The 11,711-nt window shown below is 49.3% G+C and overlaps 1 protein-coding gene across 1 annotated transcript; it reads left to right on the top strand.

Moving 5' to 3' along the window:
- The first annotated feature begins 5,131 nt into the window (after window positions 1-5,131).
- HOXC8 (homeobox C8) lies at window positions 5,132-11,475 on the top strand. Its single transcript, XM_038164417.1, has 2 exons — window positions 5,132-6,315; window positions 11,043-11,475. The coding sequence occupies exons 1-2, from the start codon at window positions 5,859-5,861 to the stop codon at window positions 11,336-11,338; spliced, it is 753 nt and encodes a 250-aa protein (XP_038020345.1). The 5' UTR covers window positions 5,132-5,858; the 3' UTR covers window positions 11,339-11,475.
- Window positions 11,476-11,711: the final 236 nt, after the last annotated feature.

The following is an 11,711-nucleotide window of genomic DNA, read 5'->3' as shown; positions in this document are numbered from 1 at the left end:
GGGGTGCGTCGGAGTTGTTGCGTTATATTTTTGTGTGTGTGTGTGTGTGTGTGCGCGTCTCATTTTTTTTTTCCCCTTTGTGAAGGACACAAAACCAGGGCCCGGGAGGCTGCAGCTGGCCAGAGGTGCATTTCCGCAGCCCCCAAAAAAATGCGATTTTTACAGCTCTGTTTGTCTCCCTGCTATGCGGGGCTGAATAGGGGCGAACAAAACCGGGCCGGCCGTGGCTAGACGTCTGGCCTTAATTGCTTTATGGGGTAAATAAGGTGCGCGCTCTGCCCTTTGAAACCCGATTTTTGGAATGTTTTGTCTACAAGCTACAAACAACAGACCCCCCCCGGGGGCCCGGAGGGGAGGGCGGCAAAAAAAAAGGGGGAAAAAAGGGAAAATCCGAGCCGGAGTGGAAGGGGAAACGGGTGGGGAGAGAGGGGGCTTGGGGAGGGAAAGGGGTGGGGAAAGGGGGAAAGGATGGGGGGAAATGGGGATTGGGGGGAAAGGAGAAAAAAGGGGGGAAAGAATAGGGGAGAAAAGGGGGATTGGGGGGAAAAGGAGAAAAAAAGGTGGAAGAAAGAATAGGGGTAAAAAGGGACTGGGGAAAAAAAGGAGAAAAAAAGGGGAAAAAGAATAGAGGAGAAAAGGGGGATTGGGGGAAAAAGGAGAAAAAAGAATAGGGGAGAAAAAATAGGGGAGAAAAGGGGGATTGGAGGAAAAAATAGAAAAAAAAAGGGGGGAAAAAGTGAGGGGAAAATGAGGATTGGGAGGCATAAAAAGGCGAAAAGGAATAGAGGAGAAAAGGGGGATTGGGGGGAAAAGAGGGGAGAAAAGAATAGGGGAGAAAGGGGGGATTGGGGGGAAAAGGAGGAGAAAGGAGGACTGGGGGAAAAGGGAAAACGGGAGAAAGAGGGGGAGAAAAGGAGAAATAGGGGGAGAGGAGAACGGAGGGAAAAAGGGGAAATTGGGAGGAAAAAGGGGAAATGAGTGGGACAGGAGAAATGGAAAGAAAAGGGGAAATGGAAGGGGAAAAGGAAAAAGGGGAAATCGGGGAGAAAGAGAAATGAGGAGAGAAAGAAAAAGAGGGCAAAGGGAGCAAACGGGGAAAAAGGCGGAAAAGGGTAAAAAAAGGGAAAGGAAGGCGCGAAACGAGCGGGGGAAAGAACCGAAATTGGGATTTTGACCCGAAATCGCTCCCCGGGGCCCCCCCGGGCCCCCCGGCCCGCGGCGCTGCGCGGGCGCGGCCGCGAGGTGGCGCTGTCGGCCCAGGGTTCGCGCGGGGCCCCTCCCCCACCCCGCCCCCCCCCCCCCCAATTCCGCACCCGCGGAGCGACCCCGCGACCCCCGCTGCCAGAACCCCCCAGCCCGCCTTGCTCCCACCCCTTCGCACCCCTCCCCTTCCATTTTCTAAAGATATTTCGGAATTATTTTAATTTTTAAAAACTTTTAAGTGTTTTCTTTTTTTTTTTTTTTTTTTTTTTAATTTTTACATCGATTCATTCCGCTTTAAATCCGCGCTTTTCGTTTCTCCCCCACTCCCTTTCTCCTCGCGGTGCACCCGGCAGCCGGGGGGGGGCAGAATCTCCCCCCCCGAAAAATGAAATTTCTGTTAAAAATCTCTTTTTTTTTTTTTTTTTTTTTTCTGGCGAGGCTGCGGCGCTGCTGTGGCCGTGCCCCCCTCTCTCCTCTTTGTGGACGCCCCTCACGTCCCCGCCGCGCTCGGGGTGGGGAAGCAGAAAATGACATTTTGCAGTGAAGGTCAGGGCGAGAGGGAGGAGGGGGGACGGAGAATCCTCAAAAGCCCCGAAACGCCCCCAAAAGCGCCGAGCCCGCAGCCCGGACAAAGAGCGGCTCCCCAAAAACCGGGATTTTCCCGTAAAAAAAACCCAAAAACACCGGGAATTGGGGTTTTAATGGTCCGCCGGAATGCTGCAGGGGCGAGGGGATCTTTTCGCGGAAATCTCGGTGTTTGTCCCCAAAATCAGTGAGGTTTTCTAGAGGGGAAATCCGCGCTTTTATCCTGAAAAAAAAAAAAAACCAAACAAAATTTCTTCCCCCCCAGCCCTGAGCTGAAAATTCCGGTTTATTTTCGGCCCTGGATGGGCGCTGGGGGTTCAGAAATCGAGATTATTGATCAGGGAGGGATCGGGAGCGGAGCCTCCGCTGCCCTTGGCTGCTCTTCCCCCGCACTTTGGGGCAAAAGCGGCGGAATTCGGTAAAAAGGATCCGCCGCGGGGAGTTCTGCACGAAGCGGGGGGGTTCGGTGGCGGAAAAGGGGAATTTCGCGTCAAAAATGTGAATTTTGGGAGGCTGGGGGAGAAGGAGTTCATTGTCTGCTGGCGCTGCCCCCCCCGCCCCGCGCCGCCTCCTCCGGGGGGAAAATGGGGCGAAAACCGCGAGAATCGGCTCAAGGTGGGCTGGGGGGCGCTGCTCCTCGGGAGGGTGCGGGGAAATTAAAGAAAAAATTAAAATTTAAAAAAAAATGCAATTTTTAAACCCGCCCTGAGGTTCGGGGCCGCCCCAAAGGTGAAAATGAGCCCGAAAATGTGAATTTGGCAGGGCAGGGCAAGCTCGGGGCTGCGGGGGTTTTGGGGAAATCGGAATTTCAATAATTCTGGGAAAATTTTGGGGTTTTTTTAAAGGGGGGGAGGTTCGGGAGGGGTTGGGGTGCTGGAGTTTTGGGGGGATTCGGGGCTTTTTTGGCGCCTCCACAGCAAAAAAAACCTTTGGGAAAAGCTCTCCTCCCCCAGTCCTGGAGAAAAACCCCAAATTCACAAAAGCCCTCGGATTTTGGGGTGATTTCGGTGCTTTCCAGGAGTTTCGTCCACGCCGAAGGTTGCAGGGGGTGGCCGCCGAAAAAATGAGGCCCGAGGGCTCAGGAATGGGCTGGGAAGGGGGAAAATGGGGAAAATGGGGATTTGGGGCTGGAAAAGGGGGAAAAGGGTCTGCCCGGGGTCGGGGCTGGGTTTGATTCCGCAGCGCGCACAAAGGGCAGCCTGACTCTGCCTCCAAAGCGGCTTCTGCACAGCCAAAAAACGGAATTTTACACCAAAAAAATTGGGATTTATCCCCTCGGAATTCCCTCCCCGGCCATCCCAGAGGATTGGGACGAACTGGGGGGAAATGGGGGGAAATGGAAATAAATGGAATAGAGCGGCACAAACCCCGCGGATCTGTGGATTAATTCGCGCCCCAGCGCAGCGAGGAGCGGCCGATCCAGAGCGGGAAATTCCCGGGATTTTCGCTCCTTTTGGGGTTTTTTGGGGGGTTTTTGTTTGGTCGATTCCGAGCAGCAGCAGGGCAGCGAGGAAAATGGGGGAAAATGGGAAAAATGGGGAAAATGGGGGGAAAAGGGGGAAAATTGAGGGAGAAAAGGATAAAATGGGGGAAAAGGGAATAAGGGGAAAAAGGGGGAAAGGGAAGAAGGAAATAAAAGGAAAATAGAGGGGAAAATGGGAGGAAAATAGAAGAAAACAGAAAGGGGAAAAGGAGAGGGAAAAGGGGAAAAAAGGTGGGAAAAGGAGGAAAAAGCAAAAAAAAGAACCAAGGGAAAAAAAGGGAAAAAAAGGGAAAAATGGGAGAAAAGAGGGAATAAAAGGGTGGAAAATGGAATAAAGGCCAAAAAATCAGGGGGAAATTTAGGAAATCTGGGAAAATAAAGGGAAAAAAGAGGAAATCCCCCCAGGGCCCCCTCCCCTGTCCAGGTGGGACCCCCCAGGGGTGACACAAAAACAACAAAAACAACCCAAAAAACCCCGGGTTGGGTTTGGGGGTGCGGGGGCCGGGTTGGGGTTTACCTGCTCAGGTGACCCGGGGTCACCTCCCCGCTGCCCGCAGGGAAAGGGGGGGTTGGGGTTTGAGGCTTTTTTTGGGGTTTTGGGGTTTGGGGTTTTTTGGGGTTTGGGGTCTGCGGGCGCCCCCTCCCCCCGCGATCGAGGATTTTGGGGTTTTTTGGTGGGAAATCCGCTGCCCCCCCCCCCCCCCCCCCATGGAAAAAGCGGAATTTTGGGGTCATTCGGGCGCTGTGAGGGGAGGGAGAGAGGGGAGGGGAGAGGAATTGGGGGAAAAAAGGGGAAAAAAAGGAAAAAGGAGGGGAAAAGGAGAAGAAAAGGAGGGGAGAAGGAAAAAAGGGGGGAAAAAAGGAGGAAAAGAAGAGGAGGGGAAAGGAGGGGGAGAAAAGGAGGGGGAGATAAAGGAGGGGAAGGAGAGGGGAAAAAAAGGGGAAAAAAAGCAGGGGAGAAAAATAAGGGAGAAAAAGGGAAAAAGGAAGGGAAAAAAGGAAGGGAAAAAAGGAGGGGAAAAAAGAAGGAGGAAAAAAAAGAAGGGAAAAAAGAAGGAGGGGGAAAAAGAAGGGAAAAAGAATAGGAAGGAAAAATAGGAAAAAAGGTGGGGGGGGAAAAGGAAGGGCAAAAAAGAAGGGAAAAAGGGAAAAAAGAAGGGGGAAAAAAGGGAAAAAATAAGAGAAAAAAGAAGGAAAAAAAAAGGAAGGTAAAAAAAGGAAGGGGAAAAAAGAAGGGAAAAAAAGGAAGGGGGAAAAAAGGAAGGAAAAAAAAAAAGGAAAGGAGAGGGAAAAAAAAAAAAAAAAAGGAGCAGAAAAAAAAAAAAAAGCAGCCACACCGCCGGGATTTTGAGGAATTTGCCTGTGGTGTTAAAGGGAAGGAGCAGAGTTCCAAGAGAAATTGAGAGAGAGAGGGAGGGAGGGAGGAGAGCTCTACCTACCGCCACAGCGCAGAGGAGTCAAGAGCACCGAGCACCGGAGCCACTCGGAGCCACCATGAAACGCCTTTGAGAGCGCGGTTAAAAAACAAAACAACAACAACAACCACCAAAAAAAAACCAACAACAACAACCAAAAAATTTACCGACAGCGGCCACCCTCCAAAAAAAAAAAATCTAAAAAAAAAAGAGAGAAAGAAAAATAGCCACTCTTTAAAAAAAAAAAAAAAAAAAAAAAAGGAAAAAAGAGCGCAGGACTTCAGCAGTCAGAGGGACAAACCTCGCTTTGCTGCTTCTTTTCATTATTTTTTAGGGTTAAAGCGGATTTTTTGTGAGAGTTGAACCCTTTTTTAGAATTAAAGCGTGTTTCTTTCAGGGCGAAAGCGGAGGTGTTTTTCAGGATTAAAGCTGCTTTTTTTTTTTTTTTTTTTTTTTTTTTTTTTTTTTTTTTTTTTTGGGATTAAAGCAGTTTTTTTAAAGAACCGAGCCGTGTTTTTTCAGCGTTACCCCGGATTTTTTTTTTTTTTTTAATAACTCGCGTGCTGCTTTTTTCTGAACCAACCCTTTTTTTTTTTTTTTTTTTAAGAATCAAAGCGGGATCTCTTCAGAACCAAACCGGATTCTTTATCAGAGTTAACCGGGATTTCTTTTCAGAGTTTAACCTGATATTTCACCAGCGTTAGCTCGCATTTTTCCCAGAGTTAACCCGGCATTTTTTCCGCAGTTAACCCGGATTTTTTTGCAGAGTTAACCGGATTTTTTTTTTTTTCCGGAGTTAACCCTGATTTTTTTTTTTAATTTTTTTTTAAGCTGATTTATTCCAGAGTTAACTCCGATTCCCCCCAGCGTTACCGCTGCTTTTTCCGCCGAACCGAGCCTCCTTTTCCCCGCAGCCGAACCCGTTTTTCCCCGCCATCCGCCCCGATCCTTCCCCGAGCGAGCCCGCTTTCCGCCGGGACTCAGAGCCCTCTGCCCAGCCCCGGCTCCGAGCCTGCCCGGCAGCCCCCGATCCCCGATCCCCGATCCCCGATCCCCCGATCCCCGATCCCCGATCCCCGAGCCCCGAGCCCCGAGCCCCCAGCCCGTTCCCCCGCGCCGCTTTAACCCTTCCCCCGCCGCGCCGCCGCTCCCCCGTCTTGCATGCGAGGGTCATGAGTTCCTACTTCGTCAACCCGCTCTTCTCCAAGTACAAAGGCGGCGAGTCCCTGGAGCCGACCTACTACGACTGCCGCTTCCCGCAGGGCGTGGGCCGCGGCCCCGCCGCCGTGCTCTACGGGCCGGGCGGCGCCGCGCCGTCCTTCCAGCACCCCTCGCACCACGTCCAGGAGTTCTTCCACCACGGCGCCTCGGGCATCTCCAACGCGGCCTCGGGCTACCAGCAGAACGCGCCCTGCGCCCTGGCGTGCCACGGCGATGCCTCCAAGTTCTACGGCTACGAGGCGCTGCCGCGGCAGGCGCTGTACGGCGCGCAGCAGGACGCGCCCGCGGTGCCCTACGCGGACTGTAAATCCTCGGCCGGCGGCGGCGGCGGCGGGGCCGAGGGCCAGGGGGGGCACCTCAGCCAGAGCTCGTCGCCCAGCCTGATGTTCCCCTGGATGAGGCCGCACGGTGAGGCTCGGGGCGACCTGGGGGCTTCTCTTATTTTAAAGTATTTTTTTTCTAGGTTTTATTTGGGTTTTATTATTTTAAAATATTTTTTTCTGGCTTTTATTTTGGGTTCTATTATTTTAAAATATTTTTCCTGGCTTTTATTTGGGTTTTATTATTTTAAAATATTTTTCCGGTTTTTTTTTTCTGGCTTTATTATTTTTAAATATTTTTTTCTGGGTTTAATTTGGGGTTTATTATTTTAAAATATTTTTTTCTGGGTTTTATTTGGGCTCTACTATTTTTAAATATTTTTTGGATTATTTGGGGGGGCTTTATTATTTTAAAATATTTTTTCTGGGTTTTTTTTTTGTTTTTTTTGGCTAGTTTTTTTGTGTATTATTGTGTTCTAAGGGTGTTTTTTTGTTTATTTTTGAGGGGGTTTTTTGTGTTGTTTGGGTTTTGAAAAGGGTTTTATTTCTTGTTTATTTTTGAGGGGTTTTTGGGGTGTCTTGGGGTTTAAAGGGTGTTTCTCTGTTGATTTTTCGAGCCTGTTTTCTGGGGTTTCTTTTGGACGTCTCTTTGGTTTTTAAAGGTGTTTTTTGTTTATTTTTTGGGGTTTTCTTGTTGGTTATTTTTGTGTTGTAAAGGTGTTTTTTTGTTTATTTTTTGAGTCTTTCCCGGGCATTTATTTCAGTTGTTTTTTGGGCTTTGGGGGGTGTCACTCATTTATACCTTAAAGGATTTTTTTGGGGATTTTTTTAGGGTATTTGGTGGGGTTTTTTGGGGGGTAATCTGAGGGGTTTTTGCTTTTCTGCTCCGGGGGTTTTGGGTTGTTCTGGTTCTGGTGCTCTCGCTCGTTCTGCTGCGTTTGGGGCTCTTTGGGGTGAGTTTGGTGCTGCCGGGCTTGGGCTCGGGGTCGGCTGGGTTGGGTTCGGTGCTGCCGGCGTTGGGCTCTTGGGGTGGATTTGGGGTGGATTTGGGCTCTTTGGGGCTCTTTGGGTTGAATTTGGGCTCTTTTGGGGCCGTTTGGGTCAAATTCGGGCTCTTTTGGGTCTCTTAGGGGTGGGTTTGGGCTCTTTTGGGGTCAGGTTTGGGGTGGGTTTGGGTTTGGGTCCGATTTGGGCTCTTTGGGGCTCTTTGGGGTGGATTTGGGCTCTTTGGGGCTCTTTGGGGTGGATTTGGGCTCTTTTGGGGCTCTTTGGGTTGAATTTGGGCTCTTTGGGGCTCTTTTGGTTGAATTTGGGCTCTTGGGGGCTCTTTGGGGTGGATTTGGGCTCTTTTGGGGTTGGCTTTGAGGTGGGTTTGGTGTTTGGGTCGAATTCGGGCTCTTTTGGGTCTGTTAGGGGTGGGTTTGGGTTTGGGTCCGAATTGGGCTCTTTTGGGGCTGTTTGGGTCGGATTTGGCTCTTTTGGGGCTCTTTGGGCTGGGTTTGGGGTCTTTGGGCGCTGGAGGGAGCAGAGAGGAGACAGGCGAGGAATTGGGGGAAAAGAGGAGGAAAGAGGGAAAAAAGAGCAAAAAGGGGAAAAGGAGGAGAAAAGGAGAGGAAAAGGAGGGGAAAGGAGGGGAAAGGAGGGGAAAAGGAGCTCGGGTTGTTGGGGTTGCCTTTGGGATGCTTTTGGTGCTCTTTGGGCTGGAATTGCGTTCTTTGGGTTGGTTTGGGGTTGGTTTGTTGGGGTTTGGGGGATTTTGGGGGTGTTCGTGTCTCGGGGTGCATGGAGATGTTGGAATGCCCTGGAATTCCCACCTTTCAGCCCCAAATCCCAACCTTTCAGCCCCAAATTCAGGCCTCTTAGCCCAAAATTCCGACCTTTTATCTCGAAACTCCGGCCTCTTCTCCCAAAATTCAGGTTTTTATGGCAAAATTCCGCCCTCCTGTCCTAAAACTCAGACTCTCACCCCGAAATTCAGACCTTCTGTCTCAAAATTCCTGAAATTCTGGCCTCTTATCCCAAAATCCCGAGCCTTTACCCCAAAATCCTGAGCTTTTATCCCAAAATTCCGGCCTCTTCTCCCCAAATTCAGATTCTCCCCAGAACCCCGACCTGTCCCAGCGCCCATCCCCTCCTCCTCATAAATACATTTATTTTCACGTTTATTTTCCAATAATAGCGGTGATCACCTCAGCCCAGCCGCGCTCTCGAATATTCAATTTATTTTATTTTTAAAACAAAGCAAACCGAGGGGATTCCCTGAAAAAAAAATAAAATTAAAAAAAAAGCTGACAAAAATAAAATTAAATTTAAAAAAACCCAGCTGAAACGGCTCTAAAAGCAAAACTTGGGGTTTTTAGGGCTGTTTTTATGGCTTGCCTGGAGGATTGGCAGTAAGATACGGCTCCCACGAGGTTGTTTGCATGCTGATAAGAGCAGCGCTCTTAAAAATGTCAAAAATGTCAAAAATGCCCTTTTTGAGCCGCTGGGAGACGCAGCCGGAGAGGTGGGACCGGCTCCGGAGGGTTCCCAATATTTATATGGGCGGATATTTACATTTTTATTAATTTTTTTGGTTGTTGTTTCGTATTTGTGTTGTTGTTATTTCATCGCAGGGAGGGGAAAATTTAAAATAAATTTTAAAAAAAATTAAAATTAAAAAAAAAACCCTCAGCCTGGGGCTGCGGGGTTGGGATCAAAAAAATTAAAAATAAATAAATAAAAACAACAATTTAAAAAAAGAGTGGGAAATTCAAAATAAACAAACAAAGCTGGGACAAGGAGGGGGAAAAGGAGGGGAATCACTCGAATTTCAGCTGCGGGTAATTCGAACCATGTGGGCGCTTTTGGGGCGAGAGCCGAGCGACCCAAAGCGCCCAAAATAACCCAAAAAAGGGGAAAGAGAAGAATTGCGGCCGCTGGCGAGAGGACGTGGCCCGGGGCTGCTCGGGGGAACTCGTTATTTATTTCCTTGACCCGCGGGGAGCTGAGCCGGATCTGCGCTTTTTTCCCCCAAAATAAATGGATTTTCTCATTAGCGCCGGCCCAAGGGCAGCGGCCGCAGCCTCAGCTGCTTCTGGTTTAATTTTTTCCGGCTTTATTTTGATTTTTTGGGGCATTTTTCCCCCGTCTCTGTCTCTGTTTGCCCCTCTCGGTTTCGCTGACGAGGAGGAAAATCCCCGCGGCTGGGGCTGTTGGGGGGAAAATGAGATTTTGGAGGAATTTGGGCCAAAAGGAGCTCCCCGCCCCCTCCCGGGCTGCGATTTGGGGGGAGGCGTGGAAAGGGAAAAGCGGATTTTGGGGTTTGGGGAGGGAATGAGGGGGAGAGGAAAAATGGGGGGGAAAAGAGGGGAAATGGGAAAAAAGGGGAAATAAGGAAAGGGGGAATAAAGAAAAGGGAAATAAAGAAAAGGGAAATAAAGAAAAGGGAAATAAAGAAAGGGGAAATAAAGAAAAGGGAAATAAAGAAAGGGGAAAAGGGAAAGAAAATGGGGAAAAGGAAGGAAAAGGGGGAAAAGGGGGAAGAAAAGGAAGGAATAAAAGGGGGAGAGAAGAATGAGGGGGAAAGGGGGAAAAGAAGAGGGGAAATTGGAAGGAAAAGGGAAAAAAGAGGGGGAAAGGGAAGGAAAAAGGGAAAATGGGGAGGGAAAGAGGAAGAAGGAGGGGAAAAGAGAGGAAAAAAGAGAAAAAAGGGGAAAAAGAGAGAAAAAAGGCGAAAGAAAGAGAGAGAGAGAGAGAAAGAAAGAAAGGAGAATAATGGAAATGAAATTTAAAACAAGGGCGAAAGAGGCTGCTGAGGGTTTTCTGCTGGACAATGCACCTTTCCTAGGAAAAATGGATTTTTTGGGGGGATTTTCCCCCTTTGGGAAGGGGCTCTGGGCGTGCAAAGGGGAAAAAGGCAAAAAAGGGGAAGCTGGGGGAAAAGGGGTTAAAAATGGGTTAAAAGGGGGGAGAAAGGGGTAAAAATGAGGGAGAAAGGGGCAAAAATGGGCGAAAAGGGTGAAAAAGAGGAGAGGAAAGGGCGAAAAGGGGCAAAAGAGAGACGGAAAGGGGTTAAAAAGGCTGGGAAAAGGTAAATTAAAGAGAGGAGGAAAGGAGCAAAAAGGGGGCGAGAAAGGGACGAGAAATGGGGAAAAAAGGGGTGAAAAGGGGTGAAAAAGGGGTGAAAAATGGGGTGACGAAGGGGTGAGCAGGGGGTGAGCAAGGGACTGAAACAGGCCCCAAAGGGGCGCGCGCCAGGCGGAAAAGGGGCAGAAAATGGAAATTTTGGGGTTTTGACCCCAGCGAGCGCAGCCGGGGGGGAAAGGCGGGGGCGGAACAGCCCCAGGGAGAACTTTGGGGTGGTTTTGGTGGGGTTCGCTCTGGGGGTTTCATTGCGGATTTTGGGGTTCCTTTGGTGTTTGTTTTTTTTTATTATTATTATTTTTTGGGGTTTCGGGGCGTTATTTGAGGGGGGCTGGTTTTTCTGAGGGGTTATTTTGTTTTCATTATTATTATTTTTTGGGGGGGCTGTTTCTTTCTGTTGTTTTATTATTATTATGATTATTTCTCTTTTTTTATTGTTGTCGCTCTGGACTTTTTTATTTCCTTTGTGTTTTTATTTGTTTGGGTTGGTTTTTTTTTTTCCCCCCTTTCTCTTCTCCCTTTTATTTATTTATTTCCTCTTTTCCAGATCACCTCTTCCTCATTCCTCCCCGCGCATCATCCTCACCTCCCTAAACCCAAACCATACCCAAACTCAAACCTTTTTTTCGCCAAAAAATCGCTTTTTTTTTTTTGCTTTAACCCCTTTTCCCCCCCTTTTTTCCCCCCCAGCCCCGGGCAGGCGCAGCGGCCGCCAGACCTACAGCCGGTACCAGACGCTGGAGCTGGAGAAAGAATTCCTCTTCAACCCCTACCTGACCCGCAAGCGGCGCATCGAGGTCTCGCACGCGCTGGGACTGAGCGAGCGCCAGGTGAAAATCTGGTTCCAGAACCGCCGCATGAAGTGGAAAAAGGAGAACAACAAGGACAAACTGCCCGGGGCCGCCCGCGACGAGGACAAGGCCGAGGAAGAAGGGAACGAGGAAGAGGAGAAGGAGGAGGAGGAGAAGGAGGAGAGCAAGGACTGAGGGGCTGCGGGCCTCGGAGCGGCGCTTTTTTATGGCAGACGATAAATCGGGATGTTTACGACGGTCATTCGCTTTTATAGAGTTTCGGATGGAGAGGCTCACCCAGCAGGAGCTACCTGACAGGCGGCCCGGCCTTTGCTTTTTATTGGCGGCGAGCTTTCCCTCACTCCTGCTTCTTTCGGGGGCTTTCAATCCTTTTCCCCCTTTTTTCCTAATTTTTCCTTTTTTTTTCCTAATATTTCCCCCCTTTTTCCTCATTTTTTAACCTTTTTTCCCTCTTTTTCTCCCTTTTTCTTCCTCCTTCCCCCCCTTTTTTCCTCCTTTTCCCCTTTTTTCCTCCTTTCTTCCTTTTTCCTCCTTTTCCCCTTTTTTC

Source organism: Motacilla alba, chromosome 29 (genome assembly GCF_015832195.1).
Source record: "Motacilla alba alba isolate MOTALB_02 chromosome 29, Motacilla_alba_V1.0_pri, whole genome shotgun sequence".
Classification (NCBI taxonomy): domain Eukaryota; kingdom Metazoa; phylum Chordata; class Aves; order Passeriformes; family Motacillidae; genus Motacilla; species Motacilla alba.
The sequence above is the reverse complement of the archived record's forward strand: the minus strand, read 5'-3'. Positions and strand labels throughout refer to the sequence as shown.

Bases quoted from the DNA above. Each gene is read 5' to 3' on its own strand.
- HOXC8 (XM_038164417.1), top strand. From the start codon at position 5,859: ATGAGTTCCTACTTCGTCAACCCGCTCTTCTCCAAGTACAAAGGCGGC. The intron at 6,316-11,042 runs GTGAGGCTCGGG...TTTCCCCCCCAG, and splicing joins CCCCTGGATGAGGCCGCACG to CCCCGGGCAGGCGCAGCGGC.